This window comes from Mus musculus, chromosome 1, assembly GCF_000001635.26.
Source record: "Mus musculus strain C57BL/6J chromosome 1, GRCm38.p6 C57BL/6J".
Lineage (NCBI taxonomy): Eukaryota > Metazoa > Chordata > Mammalia > Rodentia > Muridae > Mus > Mus musculus.
The window spans coordinates 87,246,478-87,269,026 of NC_000067.6; the positions used below are offsets into that span (position 1 = coordinate 87,246,478).

At 49.0% G+C, this 22,549-nt stretch overlaps 1 protein-coding gene and 1 pseudogene across 2 annotated transcripts in view; both read left to right on the forward strand.

The window, feature by feature from the left end:
- Positions 1–4,670: 4,670 nt before the first annotated feature.
- Gm26187 lies at positions 4,671–4,771 on the forward strand (annotated as a pseudogene).
- Positions 4,772–17,875: 13,104 nt separating this feature from the next.
- The window catches only part of Efhd1 (EF hand domain containing 1), a 46,489-nt gene continuing 41,815 nt past the window's right edge, over positions 17,876–22,549 (forward strand). For both annotated transcript variants that reach the window (NR_151447.1, NM_028889.3), the window contains exon 1: positions 17,876–18,277. Coding sequence is in view for 1 of the 2 variants with exons in the window: in NM_028889.3 (NP_083165.1) it covers positions 17,973–18,277 (305 nt within the window). In the remaining variant the exon portion in view is untranslated. The remainder of the gene's footprint in view (positions 18,278–22,549) is intronic.

Genomic DNA, 22,549 nt, shown 5'->3' on the forward strand with positions numbered 1-22,549 from the left:
CCCGACGAGCATAGTGACATGGATCTTACCTGTCCAAGGAAAAAGGTGGCTTCCTCACCTTAATCCTCTGCGTCCCAAGCCGGGTCTCCTGGAGAAATGAAGGGCAGGGTATGGCCCTGGGCATCCATGCCGACCCCTTTCCTTAAAGCAGGGGAACTCCAGCTCTCTCCATTCTCACAGAAGCAGGACCTATCACAATCTTCTCTCCTCTTCCCCTTGATCCTCCTCCTCCTCCTCCTCCTCTTTCTTTCCCTCTCCCTCTTCCCTCTCCTCCCTCCCTCTCCCTCTTCCCTCTCCTCCCTCCCTCTCCCTCTTCCCTCTCCTCCCTCCCTCTCCCTCTTCCCTCTCCTCCCTCTCCCTCTCCCTCTTCCCTCTTCCCTCTTCCCTCTCCCCCTCCTCCTCCCCCTCCCCCTCCCCCTCCCCCTCCCCCTCCCCCTCCCTCTCCCTCTCCCTCTCCCTCTCCCTCTCCCCTATGCCACCACTTTGGAAGGTATTTTTGGCTTTGCTAATTAAAAAATAACATTAGTTCAATGTTCTTTTGAGGCGCTGGGAGGCAAACCCAGAGGTTCAGTCATGCCAGGCAAATGCTTTATTACAAATGACACCCCAGCACCCCGAGTTTTGTTTTGTTTGCTTATTTACATGAAAGGAAACAGTAGAGTAATTTTGCAATTACCTGGGTAAAAGAGAGGAAAAAACCTCCTTTGCAGATTATAGAAAAGGAAAGTGATTGGAGGGAACTTCAAGAAGAAAAGCAGGAGGCTGGGCATGGTAGCGCATGCCTTTAGTCCCAGCACTCGGGAGGCAGAGGCAGGAGGATTTCTGAGTTCGAGGCCAGCCCGGTCTACAAAGTGAGTTCCAGGATAGCCAGGACTAAACAGAGAAACCCTGTCTTGAACCCCCTCCCCCCAAAAAAAGCAGGAAGTGCAGTGACGCATTCAAACATCTCATTATCGCGATACTAGCAAATGGATAGGACTGAACATTGGTCGGACCCTTAGGACATGGATATGACTGAATCTGTGCCATTAAATATTAGAGATGATGATGACCACAACAACGACCATGAAGGTTTTTCAAGACATAGTTTCCCTGTGGAAACCTCGCTGCCCTGGAACTAGATCTGTAGACGAGGCTGGCCTTGAACTCAGAGATATCAGCCTGCCTTTGCCTCCCAAATGCTAAGATTAAAGGCGTGTACCACCACCACCCAGTTAGAGATGATTTATTTTTTAAAGATTTAATTTTGCTTGTGTGTCCCTGTGCATATATGTTCTATGTGTCCAGGTCCCTGAGAAAGCCCGAAGAGAGCGTCGAATTCCCCAGAGCTGAGGTTATGGTTGTGAGCAGCCCGATGTGGGTGCTGGAAGAATACACCTAACCCACCGGCCGTCTCTCCAGCCCCCACCCCCAATTTATTTTTAAGTCTCAAGAGTCCGTTTAGGCAACAAGTTATTTGACATTGAACCCAAGGCTAAAAATCTGTTCTACCACTAAGCTAAACCATCAGCCTCTGTAAGCACACATGATAAACGGAGCGGAGAGTAAGTAAAATACACATTTTGGGACAGGGTGATGCTGGCTGGCCTCAACCCCAGAACCCTTGCCTCTGTCCCCCTAGTGCTGGGATTATAGGCCCACCCAGCATAAATTTTGACTTCAACCTTTTTGACTTTTCTCCTTTGTTGGATTTCTTTTCAGTGCCTGAGTGTGCCAGGCATTGTGTGTGATAGCGATCAGGGATCCAAGGTGAATTAACTAAGGTCCTCTGTGAGTTTTCCCCAGGAGGAGGGACTAATGTGACCCTCAGGGAGGGAGAGGGAGCAAGTCTTGGGCTTCTTTCTCCTTCCACTTTCCACTACTGACCTTCCCTCACTGCTGGGCCATGCATCTCCGTTGATGTGTGTTGTCATTCCCAAGACGGAAGCGCTCGCACCTGTGGGCATGGGCCCAAGGCTAGCAGTCATTTCCTGCGAGGGCTGGACATAGCAGAAAGCAAATGTTCACCATCAGGTGTCTTCCTGCAGTTCTTCAGCAGAAACACAACTCGGTGGGCCCAGCAACACCTATAGATGCCCCTGCAGGTGGGTCATGGGTCTGCCTCTCAAAAGAAAGACTTCATGCAGAACTGAGGGCACATGACTGATACAGCGTGGTCATTGCAATGGCACGCACGTCATCCACTCAACTGTCGGTTGATGAGATACTAGGGCCCAGAACACTGAGTGCCTCTCTTAACCCTCACACAGAGTGAGAACTCCAGAGATGGATGAAGTGGGGCTGAGCAGAGAGCCATCCACTCCCCGAGGGGAGAGGTCGGAGTGCTAAGGGTTTAGTTCTGAATCTCAAATGTGGGACATCAAAAAATAACAAGGGCCAGGCCGTGGTGGCCCATGCCTTTAATCCCAGCACTTGGGAGGCAGAGGCAGGCAGATCTCTGAGTTCGAGACCAGCCTGGTCTACATAGTGAGTGAGTTCCAGGACAGCCAGGGATACATGTCTTTTTCTTCTTCCCTTCCTTCCAGGACTGGAAGTTTAAAGAGTTACAGACAAGGTTGCACCACTATGCAGTGGTTTTTGTGTCTAAATATAATTGTCTTTTTATATATACTCCTGTGTGGTTTTTGTTTTCCAATTAATTTTTTCCCATATAGACTCATTATAAAAAGTCTGTAGGTGCCACCAGAGACCACCAAGGGCCAGGGAACAGGTTCCTGAGAAGTCACCAGCTTTGCAGGGTCCTGCTGTTAAGCCCCATTCAGCCCCAGCTCACAGAGAGGCTCTGGGTGCTCAGCAGGCAGAGGAAATTGAGAGAGCCTGAATGGTACCATCCAACAACCTGTTCCTGCCTGCTGGGTGTCCTGGGGCCTCAGGGAAGAACAGTATGGAGGCTGGAAAGATGGGGTTTGCTGCTCTTACACAGGATCTAGATTTGGTTTCCAGCATCCACAGGGCAGCTCACACACATCTGTAACTCTAATTCCAGGAGATCTGACACCCTCTTCTGGCCTCCTCGGGCACTAGACACATACACAGACATATGTGCAGGTAAAACTCTCAAACATATCAATTAAAGATAAACCTAAAAGAAGACAAGGAGGAGAAGGGGAAAGAGACAGCAAAGAGAAATTTCCAAGGGGGACATCCTGAGAAGATAGCCCTCAAGGATCTTTTCTGAGCCTGAGGAAGACCACAGCTTGGCGCTTTACTCCCTTTGGATCTTGAGAGGGGCTGTGCACCCCACGCCTTACCATGCCACCTGGAGAATGAGGAATCCCCATTCAAGCCCAGCGCCAGGTGTGGGCCCAAAGGCAGGTGTGGCCCAAAGGCAGGTGTGGCCCAAAGGCAGGCAGAGAACTTGGGGAAGGGTGAACTTCTCACCTGTGGGCACAGCCTTCTCAGCATCCCGACCTGCAGCAGAGCATTTCCTCCCAGCCTCAGGGCTAAAGCTGACATCCCCTTCGGTGCACACTGCCCTGCCAACAGGAAGCCATTGCTGACATTCAAGAGCTGGGGCAGGCCGGGCGTGGTGGTGCACGCCTTTATTCCCAGCACTCGGGAGGCAGAGGCAGGTGGATTTCTGAGTTCGAGGCCAGCCTGGTCTACAGAGTGAGTGCCAGGACAGCCAGGGCTACACAGAGAAACCCTGTCTCAAAAAAACAAAACAAAACAAAACAAAACAAAACAAAACAAAAGAGCTGGGGCTGGGGCAGGTGAGAGCCTTACATGGGCTGGGATCCTTCTGTCAGGTTGATCCCCACAGCAGCCAGCATGGACAAGCTGTCTGAGACCTCCTGGGTACTGTATTCCTCCCAGGCTAGTATTGGTTCCCCAATCCAGCATCCCTTACAGAAGAGAGCCAGTGGGTCTATCTGATGCCAGCCTGCTGGTAACTCTTCTCATCTCTCTACCTGCAATGTGGGCACAGTGACACCAGCTGGTAGTGCCAACATAGTCTGTATAATCTCAGCTTTGTTCTACTGAGGCTTCTGAGAAACACACTGTCAGCTGGGCCTGGGGCACCCATGTCCCTGGCTTCTCCCTCTTTATTGACATGAAAACAAGCATGAGCCTCAGAAGTTGCTAAGAATAAATTCAAAGGGAGGCTGCAGGCTAGAAGCAAATGAACACAATACATGTCTGCCAGAGGATTTGTGCCCAGAATACACAAGGAACTTTTGCATCTTAGTAGAAACCATCTAACCAGAAGTGGACTCAAAGACGAGAACAAACATGGTACCATAGAAGATAGATGGAAAGCTAACAGAAAAGTGAAGCATTAACCAGCATCATTGGTCACTGGAGAAATGCTATTTAAAAGCACAGTGAGGCTGGGGGTGTGGCTCAGTTGGTAACATGCTTGCCTAGAACGAACAAAGCCCTGGCTTTGACTCCCCAGCACCACATAAACTGGCCGTGGATGACACACCTATAATCCTAGCTCTCAAGAGGATCCGAAATCCAAGGGCATCTTCAGCCATATGGTGAATTCAAGGCCTGCCTGGGTTACCAGAGACCTTATCAGATATGGATGGATGAGTGGATGGATGGATGGATGGATGGATGGAGTAGATAGATCTCTAAGAAGAAATCCCCGTGTCTGGAGACATAAAAAGAAAATGGAAAATTTGAGGCCAGCTTGGGTTATATAGCAAGATGCTACTAAAAAAAGCAGTGCTGTCTTCAGTATACTAAAATTGGAACAACACAGAGATTAGCATGGTCCATGTGCAAGGATGCTGGGAAATTTTACAAAGAAGTCCATATTTTTAAAAGGAAAAAAAAAGAAGCTGGGGTTAGGGCTAAATGCACATGCCTTGTATTAAAGCCCTAGGTTTGCTCCCCAACACCTACTAAACAAACACAGTGAGACCATGAACCCCTATGTCATGAACCACTTTTGAATAGCTACAAACCTCTGGAAGTTTCATATATGGGGAATTGGGACCGTTTTCAAAATTGAGGCATAATATTGAGAATGTTTGCGGTACTACTCCAGTAACTATCCGAACTTACACAAAAAGTCACAAACACCAATCCTCCCAGCAGCTTACTAGTAACAAGCTGGAGTAAACATGGCTCCTGTGTTCACCATGGACACAATAAAGGCGCTGCGATAGTCCAGTGTGCTACTCAGGGATGAGAAGGAACCAAGTCGGAACTCATCTTGGACTCGACTTATACGGAAGGGTGGGAGGCTCGTTCTTGTGAAGCTGTCAGCTCAAGGGTCTCTATGACCTCTGAGCCTGTCCTGGGCCCCTCCTTTGTAGAACCCCTGTTCTTGTGACCCAGCAGAAGGAGTGATTGATCCTCCCTCCCTCCCTCCCCCTTACCTTGTGTGTGTGTGAGTGTGTGTGTGTGTGTGAGAGAGAGAGAGAGAGAGAGAGAGAGAGAGAGAGAGAGAGAGTGGACAGAGGCCAGAGACATTGGATTCCCGGAACCAGAATTATAGGCAGTTGTGTGCTGCTTAATATGGATGACAAGAAGCAAACTCGTGACCTCTGCAAGAGCAGCAAGCACCCTTAACCACTAAGCCATCTCTATTCAGTCCCCTGTTGTCTCAATTATTCAAAATAGACAATTAACTCTGTGTGATTCCCTAAATACAAAGCCTGTCGTGGCCCACCGTGTATGCAGAGAGCTTTCCTGCAATCTACAGGAAGCACTTAGGTCTATCCCAGTAGCCCAGTCTTCACCCATAGGCAGAGCTAGAAGCATATGCTGTGGTATTATCATACATGCATCAGGCCCAACACCATGTGCAGCTTCTAACAGATGCACATCCAGGCCAAGGCGAGTATCACATGTATTCTCCACAGGACATCTTCTGCTCTAGCCTTTGTGGGTGTTTGGTGGCTTGTGTGTGTTTGAGATAATCTCACAGAGACACAGCCATGAGCCACTACAGGTTTTGTATTTAAATAGATTGAGGCTCCCGCTGCAGCTTGCCTGTGCCTGTGGGTCCATGCCCAGACCTGTTTGTCTAGATTTGGCCCTGGGTGGTGTGTGCTGTCAGGCATACAGCGGATTTTTTTCCCTGAGAAGAGGTTGTGGGGCTGAATTCTCTGGTAGTCTGTATGCCCCTAGCCTTTGAAGCCATGCTTTGAGGAATGACACAGTTTCTTTTAGTAGCATAGTCATTTTCTTTTAATAAACTTTTATTGAGGCACAGCAGCATTGTTCCAGACATTTGCTGTGGCTTTACGAACACACAAACACACTTACACACAAACACACATATGGACACATACAAACACACACATACACACACACACAAATACATACAAACACAAAAACCACACACATGCACAAGCACACATGTACACACATGTACACAGGCACACATGCACTCAGAACTGTGTGGTGAACCACCGTCTAGGCAGCCAACAGCAAGATGATGCTCTGTGGACAGATTGGTGCCTGAATCAACAAAACACAGGCTGCTTACACAGTGGCATTATCACCAGCCTTGGAAAGAAAAGAGTCCCAACACAGGCGACAACAGAGAGAAACATGATGATCTCAGCTCAGAGAAACCAGCCAGACACTCAGACAGGTGGTGTTCCAGTCTACCTGGGTGAGGAACCTAGATGAGCCAAATTCCTAGAAACCACAAGGAAAATCAGTCGCCAGAGGCTGGGGAGGAGGCCAAAGAGTTGCTGGTTTCAAAGATGCTATTGTGGTTAATAAAAAAGTGTCATGGAGCCTAGGCTGGCTTCAAACATCCTATACATCATCATAAACTCCCGAGTGCTGGGCTTACAGGCATGAGCCACAAAGACTGGGGTGTCAGGTGGTTTAGATGGCAACTTTATCCCAAGTAAAAGAAGAAGAAGAAGTTTATACCTGTCATCTCAGCCCTCAGACAGCTGAGGCAGGAGGATCACAAGTTTAAGACCATCCTGGGCTTCATAATAAGACTCTAGTTAAAAGGGAAGGAAGAAGAAGAGAAGAAGAGGAAGAAGAAAAAGGAGGAGAGGAGGAAGAGAGAGAGAGAGAGAGAGAGAGAGAGAGAGAGAGAGAGAGAGCATTACTAGACTCTCATACACCCCTTTCTTCTGTCTGCCTTTCTGGGTTGGCTCTTTTCTATAGGCCTTAGTTATCTTGATGTGAAGCTTGTAAGAATTATTCATATGTTCCTGTGTTCGTTTCTCCAATGCTCTATAGAATTACACCGTGAGTGTCACCATTAACGGGCACTTGGATTATTTCCAGTTTGGTCTTTTGTGAATAAAGCTATGGTGAGAGTCACATGCCTGCCATGCGTGTGCATGCTTAACAGGGGCAAGCAGTGCTCCTAACTACCAAAACTTCTCTCTAGCCCCAGCTCTAAATATTTTAAAACATCTCTTCTCCTCTCTTTGTGAATGTATGTGAAGTTCTTCAAACATGTATGCCTAACTGTAACAGGACTGCCCTCCCCAACACTGTCTAGTCCTTTGAAGGTGGGGCAGCATGAATTCCTCCTGCCTCAATGAGCTGGGCCGTCTTCTCTCATCCCTTTTAGACTGGGGTTTACATCCTCAGCTCTCCTGCTCCTCACCTTGAGCTGAATCCCACTCAGGGATTTCTCAGGGACTTCAGCTTGCAAAGTCCACCACAATACCACATGAAGCTGCTGTGAGAAACAGCTAGACCATGCCTAAGAAGGCTGAGCATAAGAAATGGGTATCTCCTAGCAACCCATATGGATCCAGGAGAAAGAAAATCAAAAGTCCACATGGAGATGGAACATGAATTCCCTCAGAAGCTCAGAAGCACATCTCTTTGTTTTGAGAAGGTGGAAGTAAACACAGTGCCTACCAAGTAGTAAACGGTGGCACATTCATCCAGTGGAATAGTGTTCTGCCACAAAAAAAGAAACAGAGGAAGTACTGATGTACACCACTACCTAGGTGAGCTGTATCCATCCTATGCGCAGTGCAGCCTGGGAGAATGGAGCCAATAGATGAAGTAGACTAAAGTCTCCAGCAATAGCCAGCCTTCTTCAGAACACCAGGCAATGTATACTCTGGGGGGTTAAGATGAATCACAAGTAAAGTGTACATTCGCAAGGACAAGCTGCACGTGGCAAAACTTATGTTTTTCCATAGAGGCATGTAAACACTTGATTAACAGCAGCAAGCAATAATGAGTAATCGGAAGTGAGCTCACTCCTATCCACTACACCTGGGACGAGCATGAAAACACATTCCAAGAACAATCCCAAGGTTTGAAGAAACAGAGGTCACAAGACTCATGTCCTGTTGGTGTTTTCTGATAGTGAGCCTTGGAAACACAGGTTCATATGTGGCATAAATCTTTTTGAATGAAATATTTAGAGCAACCACAGCTGTGGAGCTAGGGAACAGAATGACTGTTGTGCAGGAGTTAGTGGGTTGGGATGGGGAACAGCTTCCTAAGACTTGCAAGTATTTTTATGGATAACGACTAAGTTTTAAAACCACAAAGAAGTGGTGGTTTCACAGTGGTCTGGATGTACCAGATGCCACGGAACCATACATTACTTAAAAGAAAGGAAGGAAGGGAGGGAGGAAAGAAAAAGGCCAATCGAAGTGGCACACACCTGTAATCCCTGGACTTCGGGGATAGAGGCAAGAGGGTCATCCTCAACTACATATGTAAGTTTGTGGCCATCCTGGGCTACATGAGACACTGTTTTTAAAAAAGAAAAAGAGAAGGAGAGAGAGAGAGAGAGAGAGAGAGGGAGAGAGAGAGAGAGAGAGAAAGGTGAGGAGGGAGGGCGGGAGGGCTGGGGTCAGCACACTGGTAAATTACTTGCCTAGTGTTCCTGAAACCCCAGCCTGACTCACAAAGAAAGCAAGGTGACTCCTGAGTGCATGTGGTGTGTTAGTCATCTTTCCATCAGTGAAACAATCTTCTGGGGTGGCAGCCATGCTCAGTTGGCCCCATTGTTTTAGTCTGTGGCAATTCAAAGCAGGAATGCTTGCTTATAGCAGCCAGGAAGCTGAGAGCGAATAGGAGTGTGGATCCTAACCACGCTCCCTTTAAGGGTATGCAGCCTCTCTGACGTAAGCTCTACTAGGTGTCACCTCCATTCCATCACACTGGCCCCTGGTGACTTGGTCTTTTATGTACTCTTTCAAGCCACGGATTTAAGAGGGTCTAGGGATTTTGTCTGTTTGTTTTTGAGAGGTTCCTATTCAGTCTTAAACTTGCTGCATGGCCTAGGATGATCTTGACAAACTTCTGACCCCCCCAATTCCCCCCACCCCCGGTTTATACAATGAACCCCAGAGCTATGTACTTGCTGGGCAAGCACTCTATCAACTGAGCTCCACCACCCAGACCTTCTAGCTGTTTGGTGCTGTTCATGATCAGTCAAGAAAGCCACCAGGCATGGTGACTCAGACCTTGACCCAAGTGCTTGGGATCCAAGTGGGAAGGTTTTCAGTCTGAGGCCAGATAAGACCCTGACTCAAAACAAAAACAAACAAACAAACAAACAAAACCAAAAAACCCAAAACAACAGGACAGAACAAAGCCTGTTCATTTACCCTCATTAGTCCTGAGGCTAGCTTCCTGCCCACATGGTAAGGAGACTATCTGGGGAGGGTGTCAGCACACACTCCAAACCTCTTTCAACACTGTACTCATCCACCAAAAAGAATTTAAGAATTACTGGATTGCTGGATGGTGGTGGTGCACGTCTTTAATTCCAACACTCGGGAGGCAAAGGCAGGAGGATCTCTGTGAGTTCAAGGCCACCCTGCTCTACATTAATGAGTTCCAAGACAGCCAGTGACAGCCTCTACCTAATGAGACCCTCCCTCAAAAAATATCAATAAACAAATAAAATGTAAAAAAAAAAAATAAGTAAGTAAAATACTGGGTCAATAAAAGAGAAAAAAGAATTATTGTGGATTGGGGTTGGCAAAATGGCTCAGCAATTAAGAGTTCACTTCTAGGATCCCAAGTTTATTTCCCAGTACCCACGCTGGGCATCTCACAACCACCTGTACCTCCAGGGAATGCCATGCCCTTTTCTGGGCTCCACAGGGACCCTACACACTTGTGAATACCCCCACATTGATATACATACATACAAAAATAAATGTTTAAAAAAAAATTCAAGATTTCAAACTAGCTTTGGAAAACCTCCAGTAGTGTTTCTGCCTATCCCATTAATCTGCTTCTCCTGTAGGACCATCCCCCACCTGGAGGGCCTGGTCCTTCTGTTTGTTTGGGTTTTTTTGTTTTTTGTTTTTTGTTTTCTTTTTTTTCAAGACAGGGTTTCTCTGTATAGCCCTGGCTGTCCTGGAACTCACTTTGTAGACCAGGCTGGCCTCGAACTCAAAAATCCGCCTGCCTCTGCCTCCCGAGTGCTGGGTTTAAAGGTGTGTGCCACCACGCCCAGCAGGCCTGGTTCTTCTGTAAAGCTGCATATTAGAACATCAGATATATATGTTCTTTTGGAATGGGCAGCTTCTAAATCAAAACTGTAATAAGTGGATTCAGTACAAGAAATTCTGAAAGAACAAACCAAATCGTTTCCATACCCTGCCTCAAAAAATAAAAAACAAAAAACAAAAAACCAGGATTGGGATTGGGAGATACCTGGGTAGTAGAGCACCTGGCTAACAAAGGCTCTAGGTTCAATTCTGCACCTCAAACCCCACACAACACAATAGGAATAAAGAACATTAAAACAAATATAAGAGAAGCAGGATTCCGGGGAGGCGGCAGGTTTGATCTGTATAAAAGTCCCGAAGCCTGTGTGGTGGCGCCCCACGCCTTTAATCCCAGCATTTGGGAGTCAGAGGCAGGCCGATCTCTGAGTTTGAAGCCAGCCTGGTCTACAGAGAGAGTTCAGAGACTATACAGAGAAACCCTGTCTTGAAAAACAAAAAACAACAACAACAAAAACCAAATAAACGAAAAAAAAACAAAAAACAAAAAAACAAAATACAACAACAACAAAAAAAAAAACTCAATAAAGTCCCGAGGGTCCTTTTAATGGGGCATGAGAGCAAAAGCTGAGCTTCACTGCAACTTTGGAGCAAGCATAGAAGCTGCAAAGACAAAGGTTTCCAAACCCAACAGGCAAGGTGAGATTCCCTGGTTCCCTGGTTTCTCCAAACCACCCTCCCTGGTGAGGACTTTAAAAAGCCAAGGGCTGGCTGCTCTTGAGCATGGCAGCAATGTGAGTGAGGGCCCTGAGACTCCTCACCTCCAGCTGGGTTTAGCGCCTACAGGAGAGCACATTGAGCCCTGGGCTGGGGCTAAGCCCCTATTCACCGCCCCGCCCCAGTCCCCCCTTCCCCCACCCCCGCGCTTGTCCGCAGAAGGGGTCCTTATAGCAGACGTCTGCGAAGCACTAATTCCCTTGTGTTCCATTGCACTCCACCCTCAAAGGCCTTGGCATTATCTCGGTTGGGCAAATGAGGGAACAAGTACAAAGAATTTGCGTACTAATTCAAGGGCACGTAGCCAATAGTGACAAGAGTTAAATTTATTGCGTACCTCTCAATCTCATTGTTGCCTTGGTGGAGAATTCCTTGTTCTTTGTGGAAAGGGAAAGGCTAGGATAGGGGCTGGGTGGGGACAGGAGAGGGGAGAGAGATTGCATGAGTTCCATACTAGTTGGTTTTGTTATCGCTGTAGTTGATTGCAGGACTGAGATCTGAACTCAGAGCTTGGCACATGCTAGACGCATACTTTACCATTGAACAATATCCTCAGCCCTTGTTACTGAGTTTTGAGGCAAAGTCTTACTTATATAGCCCAGGCTGGAACGCGCTAAGCTAGCCTTGGATTTATAGAGCTCCTCTTCCTTCATCCTCCTAAATTTTGGAACTAAAGGCATAAATGACCATGCCCCACTAAGGCTTTCTTATTTTTAGAACTCAAAGAGGAACTTGACTTGTGCTTTCTATAAAACTGGCAGAGAATTTGGGGAGGGGGTTAAACGAAGTGTGGTATCCCCAAACTTCTGTTAGAAACGCTCGGGCATGTCCCTAGAACCACAGAAACCTTTCAACACTGGACTAGTCCACTCTGAAGGGAGAAGCAGCCTCACCCTCTCTTACGAGCTTCCTGCAGCCAGGGCCCCAGACTTCAATGGCACAGAATGCCTGGGTCAGCGGCGCGCGTATGGCAGCCACAGAACGCTGGGTAGGATGTGGGCGGGTTGGCACCCCGCTGGGGTGACAGGGTCAGAGGACATAGAGCAGCAAGCCGGGCAGCGCCAACACGTTCCCCGTGAGGAGCAGCAGAGGGAGCAGTTAGAGCAGCAACCACTCTGGATCCCTGGACTAGAATATTCCATGATGTAGAGCTGAATTCCCAAGCCTGCCACCACGTCCCGCATAGCTGTGGAGCCCTGGGAATTGGCTAGTGCCAACTGAACTAGTCCTCATTGTAAAACATGCTCTAATTCCCCACCGCCAACTTGTTGCTGGGACACAAACCCAGAGACTCCACCTCTACCACCGAACTACTTCTTCTTTTTTTTTTAATAAAGATTTATTTCATGTCTGTGAGTACACTGTCGCTGTCTTCAGACACAGCAGAAGAGAGTATTAGATCCCATTACAGATGGTTAGGAGCCACCATGTGGTTGCTGGGATTTGAACTCAGGACCTCTGGAAGAGCAACCAGTGCTCTTAACCGCTGAGCCACCTCTCCAGCCCCCAACTACTTCTTAGAAAGCCACCGGGGAGCAAGACGGTAGCAGCGCTCCTTTGTGGCCTCTGATTCGGTTCCTGCCTCGGGTTCCTGCCCCAATTCAGTTCCCACCTTGGTTTGCCTCAATGATGAACTGTGGTCGGACAGATAAGCCAAATAAGCCCTTTCCTCCCCAAATTGCTTTCAGTAGCGGTGTCTTTACCACAGGAATAGAAACCTAGACACCAGCTGTGGTAGTGCATGCCCATAATCTCACACCTGGGAGAGGAGGCAAGAGTCTATGCTATGCAGCAAGACCATGCCCTAAAAGATTCCCCCCCCCCTTTCAAGACAAAGTTTCTCTGTGTATCCCTGGATGTCCTAGAGCTCACTCTCTCTGTAGATCAGAAGAGATCCATCAGCCTATCTGCCTCTGCCTCCTCCTGAGTGCTGAGCTTAGAGGTGACTCACTCTCTGGCTCATGTTTTTCTTTAACATCACCCAGAGTCTCTTAGTTTTCTAACTCACAGACAGCAGTTGTCACCCAGGTGACCTAGGTCTGTACTATGCAATAGGCAGCGTTCTTGGTATGTCCTATAGTCCCTAGATTCCGGCCTGTCCTCCAAATCACAGCTGTGGGTGACTGGAGCTTAGAGGTCACCAGAGGATGTCCATCTCTGGGGGTTGGGACCTGCTAACCTGGCCTGGGAGGTCTGAGGCATAGAACTGCCAAACTTTTGCTTCCACATTTGGATATGGGGTTTTCAGGGGGTTCTGCAGTAGCTGTACAGTTCTGGACTGTAAAATGAATCCCACTCCTCCCCTGGCCATTGGAAGCTTCTGCCCTATTTTTTCTTCTGCCCAACCATCGGGAGATCAGCATTTATTTTTTTTTTAATATAAATATAAGTAGTATATTAATCTGGCACCTGTATTTCCTTAACTCTTGCTAGTCCCCAATAACCACACAGAGAAAACAAGGTTTATTTAAAGCTTCACCTCAATAGCTGGGTAGTTAAATGATTATATTAACCCCTAAGCTATTTGGCTACCTCTTAGCCATGATCCCAAATACTTGCATATAACCATTGATCTGGCTCTTTTGACTTCAGATGTTTTTCTCATGGTGTCTTCTTGGACCCTCTCCTCATGGCTTATCTTCCCCTCCTCATGGGAGACCTGAAACATTCTCTCTCTCTCTCTCTCTCTCTCTCTCTCTCTCTCATTCTTCCCCCCCCTCCATTTCCCCTCCCCCCTCCTTCTCCCTCTCCCACTCCTCCCCTGGCCATTGGAAGCTTCTGCCCTATTTTCTCTTCTGCCCAACCATCGGGAGATCAGCATTTATTGACAAGGCAGAGAATAAATGCTAAGAACTGTTTACACAAACTTGAGACAGGAGATTCCTGGGATGAACATTACAGTGCCATGTCTGGATTGAGACAAGATGTGAAAGCAAAGAAAGCAGCATTTGAGTAACACAAGGGAGAACTTTACACAGTGCACAAAAACATACTTACCCTGTAAGTCAGGAGCTGGGCCAGAGCATCACAGGTGCAAGTCTGGCTAGCCAGTAGTGACAGGATGCAAGTGTGGGGGGGGGGAGTGGGGGGGGAACAGTGTGCTGGCCGAGACGGGGAGGGTTTAATGCTCACCACGGAAGGACTGGTGGTGTGAGCTCACAGCTGTTAGGCCCCCTCACTTCCTGCTGCTCATTACTTAAATTGTCACTTCCAAGGTGCCACAGGATTCTTCTCCTTCTTTATTTATATTTTATTTATTTTTATATAAACTTATTATTATTATTATAGAACGTGATTAACTGTGTGAGTGTATGTTGGATGGGGGAGAGGTACCCGAGGAAGCCAGAAGGTGTCAGATAACCCAGAACTGGGGTCACAGGCAGTTGTGAGCTACCCTGAGGGTGCAGGGAACCCAACAGAGATCCTCTGCAAGAACAGCCAGTGCTCGTGACCACAGAGCCATCCCTCCAGCTCCATCATTTCTCTTAGCCTATACTAATGGTCATGAAATAGATTTTAGATTTGAGGTTTCTCCACAGAGCTCTGTCCAAAGTGCAGACGTGTGAGCAAAATAAATGTTGTCTGAAGCCACTGAGTTTGGGGATGGCTTGTCACACAGAAATGGAACTGGACCAGAAACCTCGGACTTAAAGCAAGATTTACACTGGGTTTAGTGGTGCCAGCCTATCTATAATCACAGTGCTCATGAGGTAGAGGCAGGAGGATGAGGACTTCAAGGCTATCCTTGGCTACACAGAAGGTGGAGAGTAGCCCAAGCTACTTAAGACCTTGTCTAAAAATGAGAGAAAGAGAGAGAGAGAGAGAGAGAGAGAGAGAGAGAGAGAGAACGAAATATAATTATCTGATTTCCCCTTTCCCCTATGGACATTCCTCACCCACTTCAGAAGAGTAGACATGGTCATGGGTGATATAACCAGGACACTTACAACTGTTCTAGGCAAAAACTTCCACTTTCCCATACTCCTTCATGGCCAACATGGCATTTCTATTTCTCTTCCTTAGATTAATTTTATCCATCTATGTGTGTGTGTGTGCACATGTGCACACAGATATGTATATGTGAATGTGTGTGTGGTGCCCACACATGTCAGAAGATGATGTTGGATCCCCTGGAACTGGAGTTATAGGTGGGTATGAGCCACTCAGTGTGGGCGCTGGGAACTGAACCCAGGCCCCTAGGAAGAGCAGCTAGTGCTTTTAATTACTGAGCCATCTTTCCAGCTTTGCCTAATAGCTTAAAAAAAAAAAAGCCCAACTTTTTATTGATTCTTGGCCTAATAGCTTTTAAATCATACTGTTTACCACTTTGATCCCAACACTCAGGAGGCAGAGCCAGGCAGACAGCCCTCTGTGAGTTTAAGGCCAGCCTGGTCTACATAGTGAGTTACAGAACTACAAAAAAATAGTTATTTATTTTGTATATGCATGTGAGCGGGTGTGTGCTTGCCATGGTGGACATGTGTGAGGGTCAGAGGACACCTCTCTGCAGTTATATCTCTCCTTCAGGGTGGGTCCTAGAGACAGAACTCAGGCTGTCAGCAAACTCCTTGTAACTGTCTCCTTGGAGATCAAAACATTTCATCCTGAGGGAGGTAAAAACAACAAAAGAGCTTGAAGAAGTCCCTGAAACTGACTAGATTCACTTGGCACCTTCCTGCCAGAGTGAACAACTCAGTGGCAAAGAAGTCTTTCAGATGAGCCTAGGCACCAAGACTCAGACATGCTGAGCTGCAAAGACGACTCTCAGAGGAGAAAAGCTGCAGAGAGGACTCAGACCAGACCCGGCTGCCTGGAAGAAACAGAAACCAGCTTGGAATGAACTCTACCCAATCTGTTGAGCCCCTACCGGCTGTGCAGTGTGCTCCAGGTCCCCAGCTTTGTGAGCTGTCACTCACACTGGGGTGGGCTTTGGTGATGCAGCTGTCTTCGAGTCATTTCTGTTCCTGTAAGTGACCCCAGTAAAACTGGTTGGTTTGCCAAGTTGGACTTTGGTGATACCTGGTCTGTTGAGGGCTCCCCATCTAGGAAGAGTAGATGAGTGTGTTTTGTCTCCTCAGGAAAAGTTTTGTCACACAACATACTTTTCCCTATGGCTTTAGAAACACACACACACACACACACACACACACACACACACACACACACACGTACACACCACCTTAAAACTTGAACCCATGTTTTTGAAGGGCTGCTACTGAGCTTCACCCCTCATGGTTACCCCCTCCCCTTATAACTGTTTTATTTGATGTTTGATCTTTGAGGCAGAGGGTCTTACTGTGTAAATATAGACATACAGTCCAAGCTGCTAGAGTCGGAGTCCTGCCCCAACCTTCCAAGTAGAATCACAGGCTTATATGAGCCACCATGCACACCAAAAGTACCTTTATTTTTAATGACTTATTTTCTTGAACCACTTTTTAAAAGGTGTGTTTTACTTTGTGGATGCTAGGGATTGAACTCTTTTATGCCTCTTTTATGCTAAGCCCTCTGAGCTCCCCCCCCCAGCTCCCCCTTCCCCCTAACCCTTCCCCCGTTAATTTCTTGTGTTAATTTCTTGTTTGCTTTGTTCCGAAGCAGCGAAGCAGCGGGTCTTGCTGTGAACCCCAGGCTGGCTTCCTACCCTGGAATTCTCTTGTCTAAGCCTTCTGAGTGCTGGAGTTATAGGCGTGTACCCCAACACCCAGCTATTCGAATTCTAATCGAATTACGTTTTCATGAGAGCACGCAATGGCTCTGATTTTTCCCTGTGGCCCCCTAAGATGTGCAGGCAACCAACTCATGCCTTTCAGCGGTGCACACCACCGGGCTCATCACACACACTCCCCAGTCTGTGGCCCAAAACAAGTGGAGCAAAGCTGGTCCCCAGTGCAGCCACTATTGTGTTTACAGCTGCTTCTCCATGTTTGGCTGAGGGAACCCTCATTTGCACCACATCCTTCCTTAGGGAGAATGACGGCGGCTCTACTTGTTTTTACTTCAATCTCCTGTTTCAAAAGTTGCCTTATTTTCAAGCCTTTTCTAACCCCACTCTCCGCAGTGGTGGCTCTCACATTAAAAAAACAAAACAAACAAAAAAAAAGCCATACAGCCAAGATACTTGCCACATTTGGTCCCTTAACAAGACAACCCCCCCCCTTTTTTTTTCCCGGGAATCAGGAGATTTTTCTCACTTTATTTATGTCTAGTATTTTTAGATTGTTGTGGAAACATTTCAATGGTATATGAAAGGCACCTTCGTACTGCCAGGAGCATCTCCTACTCCAGGGCCTTAGGGCGACGACTGCTCGCTACACACGTGGGTGTGTTACCAGGCACGCTTAATTCTCCCATCTCAGAGGGTCCTAGGCCGCGAGCTCCCTGGTTGGAGCGCTTTGGAAGAGAATGGAACTGCCTGAACGGTTGCCAGACTTAACTCCCCAGTGTTTGCAACCAATTCCCTGGGGATCACCAGTTCCCAAAGGGCGGATTCTGGCGGCAAGAGCAAGAGTTGATTTCAGGGTCCATGTCTGGACTGGGGGACGGATTAGCATCAAGTCTCAGCTTATGAGAGGTTTAGGCAAACGCGACCCCTAGGACGCGCAGACACTCCCTTGTCCCCTGTCCAGTAGATAGTCCTACTGCACCCGCGCCTCCTTAAAGCCGCAGCTCCGCCCCGCCCGCCCCGCCTACCCACGGTTCTTTTCAACCGCCGGGCCCCGAGCGATTCCACCGAGCGTCAGAAAGCCACGAGCCCGCAAAGAGCGCACAACTCTCTGTCCCCGTACCGGATCGCGAACCTCAGTTCCATCACCACAACCCGCCATCATGTCCAGCGAGGAGCTGGCCTGCAAGCTGCAGCGCCGGTTGAGACTTGAGGTGCGGGCAGAGACCGACCAGGGCGACCCCCAGCCTGCACCCTGCGATGCCCCAGCCGGGCACCCGGAGCCTGAACCGCCTGCCCGGGCGCCCACAGCCAGCGCGGACTCCGAACTGAACCTCAAGCTGAGCCGCAGGCTGGACATCCACCAGGGTACAGCGCGGCCGGGCCGCTCTAAGGTCTTCAATCCCTACACCGAGTTCCCGGAGTTCAGCCGCCGCCTCCTGAAGGATCTGGAGAAGATGTTCAAAACGTGAGCGCTCGTCCTGCGCCCCCGAAGAACGGGGGATCCGAGACAGGGCACGGGGTGGCCGCGCAGCGAGTGGGACAGTGAGGAAGGAGGTGCAGGCGTTCAGGAGTGCACTGAGCATCTGGCCAAGTGCAGCCAGATCGTGCGCATCAAGTTCATTGCGCGCCATGGGGAACCTCGTCAGGCTGGGGATCTGACCCCGGCGGAGCTCAGAGGGTCCTACTCAAAAGCCCCCTCCCTGAGTCTCCTACTCCCCAGGGCGGGTCCCGCACCCTCCTCCACCCACAGATCCAGAGATTTGCTCCCGGAGCAACTTCTAGGAAGCGAGCCCGGGGCGCACCTCACCTGCCAGCCTTAATTTTATCCCTCAAGGGAGAAATTAGCTGGATTGTCTTTTATCTTATAAAACAAAGGAAACAGTTGACACACGTCTTCAGTAAGGGATGCGAGAAATGAAGGAAGGCTGAGAACAAGGTTGCTTTAAACTCGAAAGACACATAGGCGTCCCTAGACCAGTGCGGGCGGGCGGGGGGTGAGGGGTGGGGGGAGTGGCTGGCGCAGGAGCCTCCTGGGAGCGTCGCCTAGTCAGTTACTCTTCTAACCGGTGAATGGCAGATGCCTCTGGCTGGGAACTGGTGCCTGCCACTAGTCACTAGGGTGCTGCTGGAGCCTCATCACCCCTCAGAAGAGGAGGTCATGCAAAGACCCAGTAGGTGGCCTGTCACGTGAGAGGTCTCTTTGGCCTCATTTCCCCACTTGAAGAGGGAAAGCAGTAATGACTCTTGCTGCTTTTTCCCCTCCCTCCCCCGTTACTTTTCTTTCTAAGCGAGATGTGGTGACATTCTCGTCTAATCCCAACATTTGGTTTTGGGAAGCAGAGGTAATCTCTGAATCCGAGGCCAGCCATGGCTGCATAGTGACATTGTCTCAAAACAAAACAGAACGAAAAACCGCATGTATTTATTTACGGTGAGTGTGTATGCATGAGGAAGTGTCATGGCACATTCGTGGAGGTCAGAGGACACGTTGTGAGAATCAGTTCTCTCCCTCCACCACGCAGGGGTTGGGATCAAACTCAGGTGATAAGACCTGGTAGCAAGTGCTTTTACCAGCTAAGCTGTCTCACTGACCCCTCCTTTGCCTTTTAAGGCCACGAAGTAGTCTGTACACCGAAAACGCCTCACTAAGCTATTAATATTATTTCCAGAATTCGGCCGGGACCGGAAAAGTGGCCAGGTCATGCTTGGGCGTCTTTAAAGTGCTTGGAATGTGTTTGCCCTCACCAAGGAGGTTCTATTTAAAGGCACTATGGCGATCACTGCTTCCACTACTCCCGAGGTCTGCAGAGCACCTCAATACTTGCTGCCTCTCTGGCAGTTTGTTTTCTCAGTACCCTGCTCCCAGCCACTGTTTTCTCTGGGTGCAGTTTGGGCAGCTAAGGAAGGTAGGGTTGGGAGTAGAGAATGAGACTGGGGTGATGGTGGAAAAGCCAGGGAAGGCACCGTGGTTTGACATATCCTGCCCCCCCCCCGCCCCCGTGGTTTTCTTTGGGTTTTATATTCTGTAGGAATGGCTGCTCTGGCCCGGATGTTCACCTGTGTATCACTCCCTCCACCTTGCTCTGTTGCCTCTTTAGCTTCTTTCAGGTTTTACTGGGAAGCTCCCATTTGGAAGGTTAAGTTTGTTAGTCTGCTGTGTAAGAGGAGTACGATTTATCCCTTCGAGAGGTCTTTGGAGCCAAGTAGTGTTGGCACTGGCGGCATCAAGCTAAGGAGGAGGGCAGAGTGCAACCTGTGGTTCTGGGAGAGCTGACAGCCCAAACTGTGCGGGTGTTTCTACAAAGCTAAGCTGCCCATCTGAAGTCTAGGTTAGAGCCTTTGTCACCTGCAATAAAACCACAGGAACAAAGGGAAGTGACCGACTTCTAAAACAAAGCCCAGAGCCTGCTTCAGGTGTGGCTGGATCCGGCCACAGGTGACTATACACAGTCACAGTTTCCTATCTTGTCTCTCTCCCCTCCACTCCCTCCCTTTCTGGTTTCTTGAGGTAGCTTATATAGGACAAGCCAGCCACAATGTTACTATGTAGCTGAGGCTGCCTAGGTCCTGGTCTACAATACCCACTCCCCTACTGAGTCTCCCTCTGTAGACCACGCTGGGCTTCCAGCTGTTTAGGTGATTTGTATCCACCAACAAACCCAGCTCATTTCTTGTTTCCTAAAGCCAGATTCTCTTCTCTCCTCTCCTCTCCTCCCCTCCCCTCCCCTCTCTCCCCTCCCCTCTCTCCCTTCTCCCCTCCCCTCTCTTCCCTCCCCTCTCTCCCCTCCCCTCTCCTCTCCTCCCCTCCCCTCTCCTCTCCTCCCCTCTCTCCCTTCTCCCCTCCCCTCTCTTCCCTCCCCTCTCTCCCCTCCCCTCCTCTCTCCTCCCCTCTCTCCCCTCTCCCCTCTCCCCTCCCCTCTCTCCCCTCCCCTCTCTCCCTCTCCCCTCTCTCCCTTCTCCCCTCCCCTCTCTCCCCTCCCCTCTCCCCTCCCCTCTCCCCTCTCCCCTCCTCTCCCCTCTTCTCCGCTTCACTTTCTTCTCTGGTCCTTACTCTCAGGTGGCTCCTTCCAGTGGCATAAGTGTGACCACAGTTGCTTCAGAAAAGCCCAGTGAGAAAGAGTAGTCACAGCCGCAGCCTTCATGTGGTCTTTTTTTAGGTATGGGGGGGGGGGGTTACTATTTCTAATTGGCTCTTAACCTGTTGCTCAGGGTAAATTAATTGTTCTCTTTGGCCAGGACTGAGCCTCATGTCATTCCACTTTCTAAAGTAAAGGATGCATGCCTTTCCCCACATCTGCACGCTAAACTCCCTACCTACCTCAGGCTCCTTGTTCTTAATAGAAACAGGGGTTGCTCAGCTCAGACCTTCCTAAGGGTCCATGAGACTGGCCCCCAGCTGGGTTTGTTTTCTCACCGGGTACTTCTGCTGGATTTTCCATACCTAAAGCACCAGGAACTTCGTCCTGTGTCTCCCCCATGACCAGGCCCTCCACGTCTAGGAATACTCACTGTCTAGACTCTCCTAGTACACTCTGGTTTTAACTCCCATCCAGCCCAGTCCAGGGAGATGTGGAGCCCTGACCAGCAGTGAGTGAATACAACCTCGTTTTTTGAAGTGTCCAGAGGTGCCTGCGCTCATACCCACCCAGATGCTCTGCCTCCTTGCCACCTGCCACCTTCCACCTTAGGGCAGCCAGCTGGCTGAGTCCTTCTCTCTGTTTCATCAACTGGTGTCTGTGTGCACATACAGTTCTGTGCCCGTACTCCGCTGCTTTTATCCAGGCAAGGGCAAGCAGACCCTGAGCCCCCTTCCACCCTTCTGTTGAAGCCACTGGGGCTTGGTGATTTGCAGATCTACACTGTCCTGCCTGGCCATGTCACATGTCCTGTAGCTGGCTAGAGTTCTTTTTCCTCTGCCTAAAATACTGCGTGATTTGATTTTACTTTATCTTATTTACTGAGACCTTTTTTTTTTACTGTATAACCAGGCTGGCCTAGAACTCGTGGTATTGCTCCTGCCTCAGCCTCCCACCTGTTGATATTACAGGTGTGAGCCACCGTTGGCTCTGTGTTACTGTTTTCTTTTCTTTGAGACAGGTTTTCATCTATCTTAGGCTAGCTAGCCTTGAGCTCACCATGTAGCCAAGTTCAAAGTTGACTTTGAACTTCTGAACCTCCTGCCTCTAGTTCCTAAGTGCCAGGACCACCATATCCATCTTTGTAGTACTGGGGATCAAACCCACAGCTTTGTGTATGCTAGAAGAGTAGTTTACTAACCAAGCTACACACATACACACACACACACACACACACACACACACACACACACACGATCCTCCTGCATGACTTAAAAAAGAAAACATAAAGCTGTACAGGTCCTCCTGAGCACCCACTCGCCCTCTAAACCTCATGCTTTGCCTGAAGAGTGCATGCAGCATCAACTGTTAGCTCTGGGCCAGACAAGGAAGACCCAGCACAACACCTGGGGCTCCTGTGACCCAGACTTCCCTGGAAGCCAGTGCATTCAAATCAACTCTGCTCTCCTGACCCTGAAAGCCTGGTCTGCTAGGACAAGTTCAGGTCCCCTTCCCACCCTTCTGCCCCCAAAGCAACATGCTAAAAACAAACAACAGAAACCCAAACACAGAGTGTACCAGCTTGTCACCGGTTAGATGGATTTCTACCTTTCCCTTCTGGCCAACAGTCCATTCTGAATGGTAACCAATCACTCTGGGTG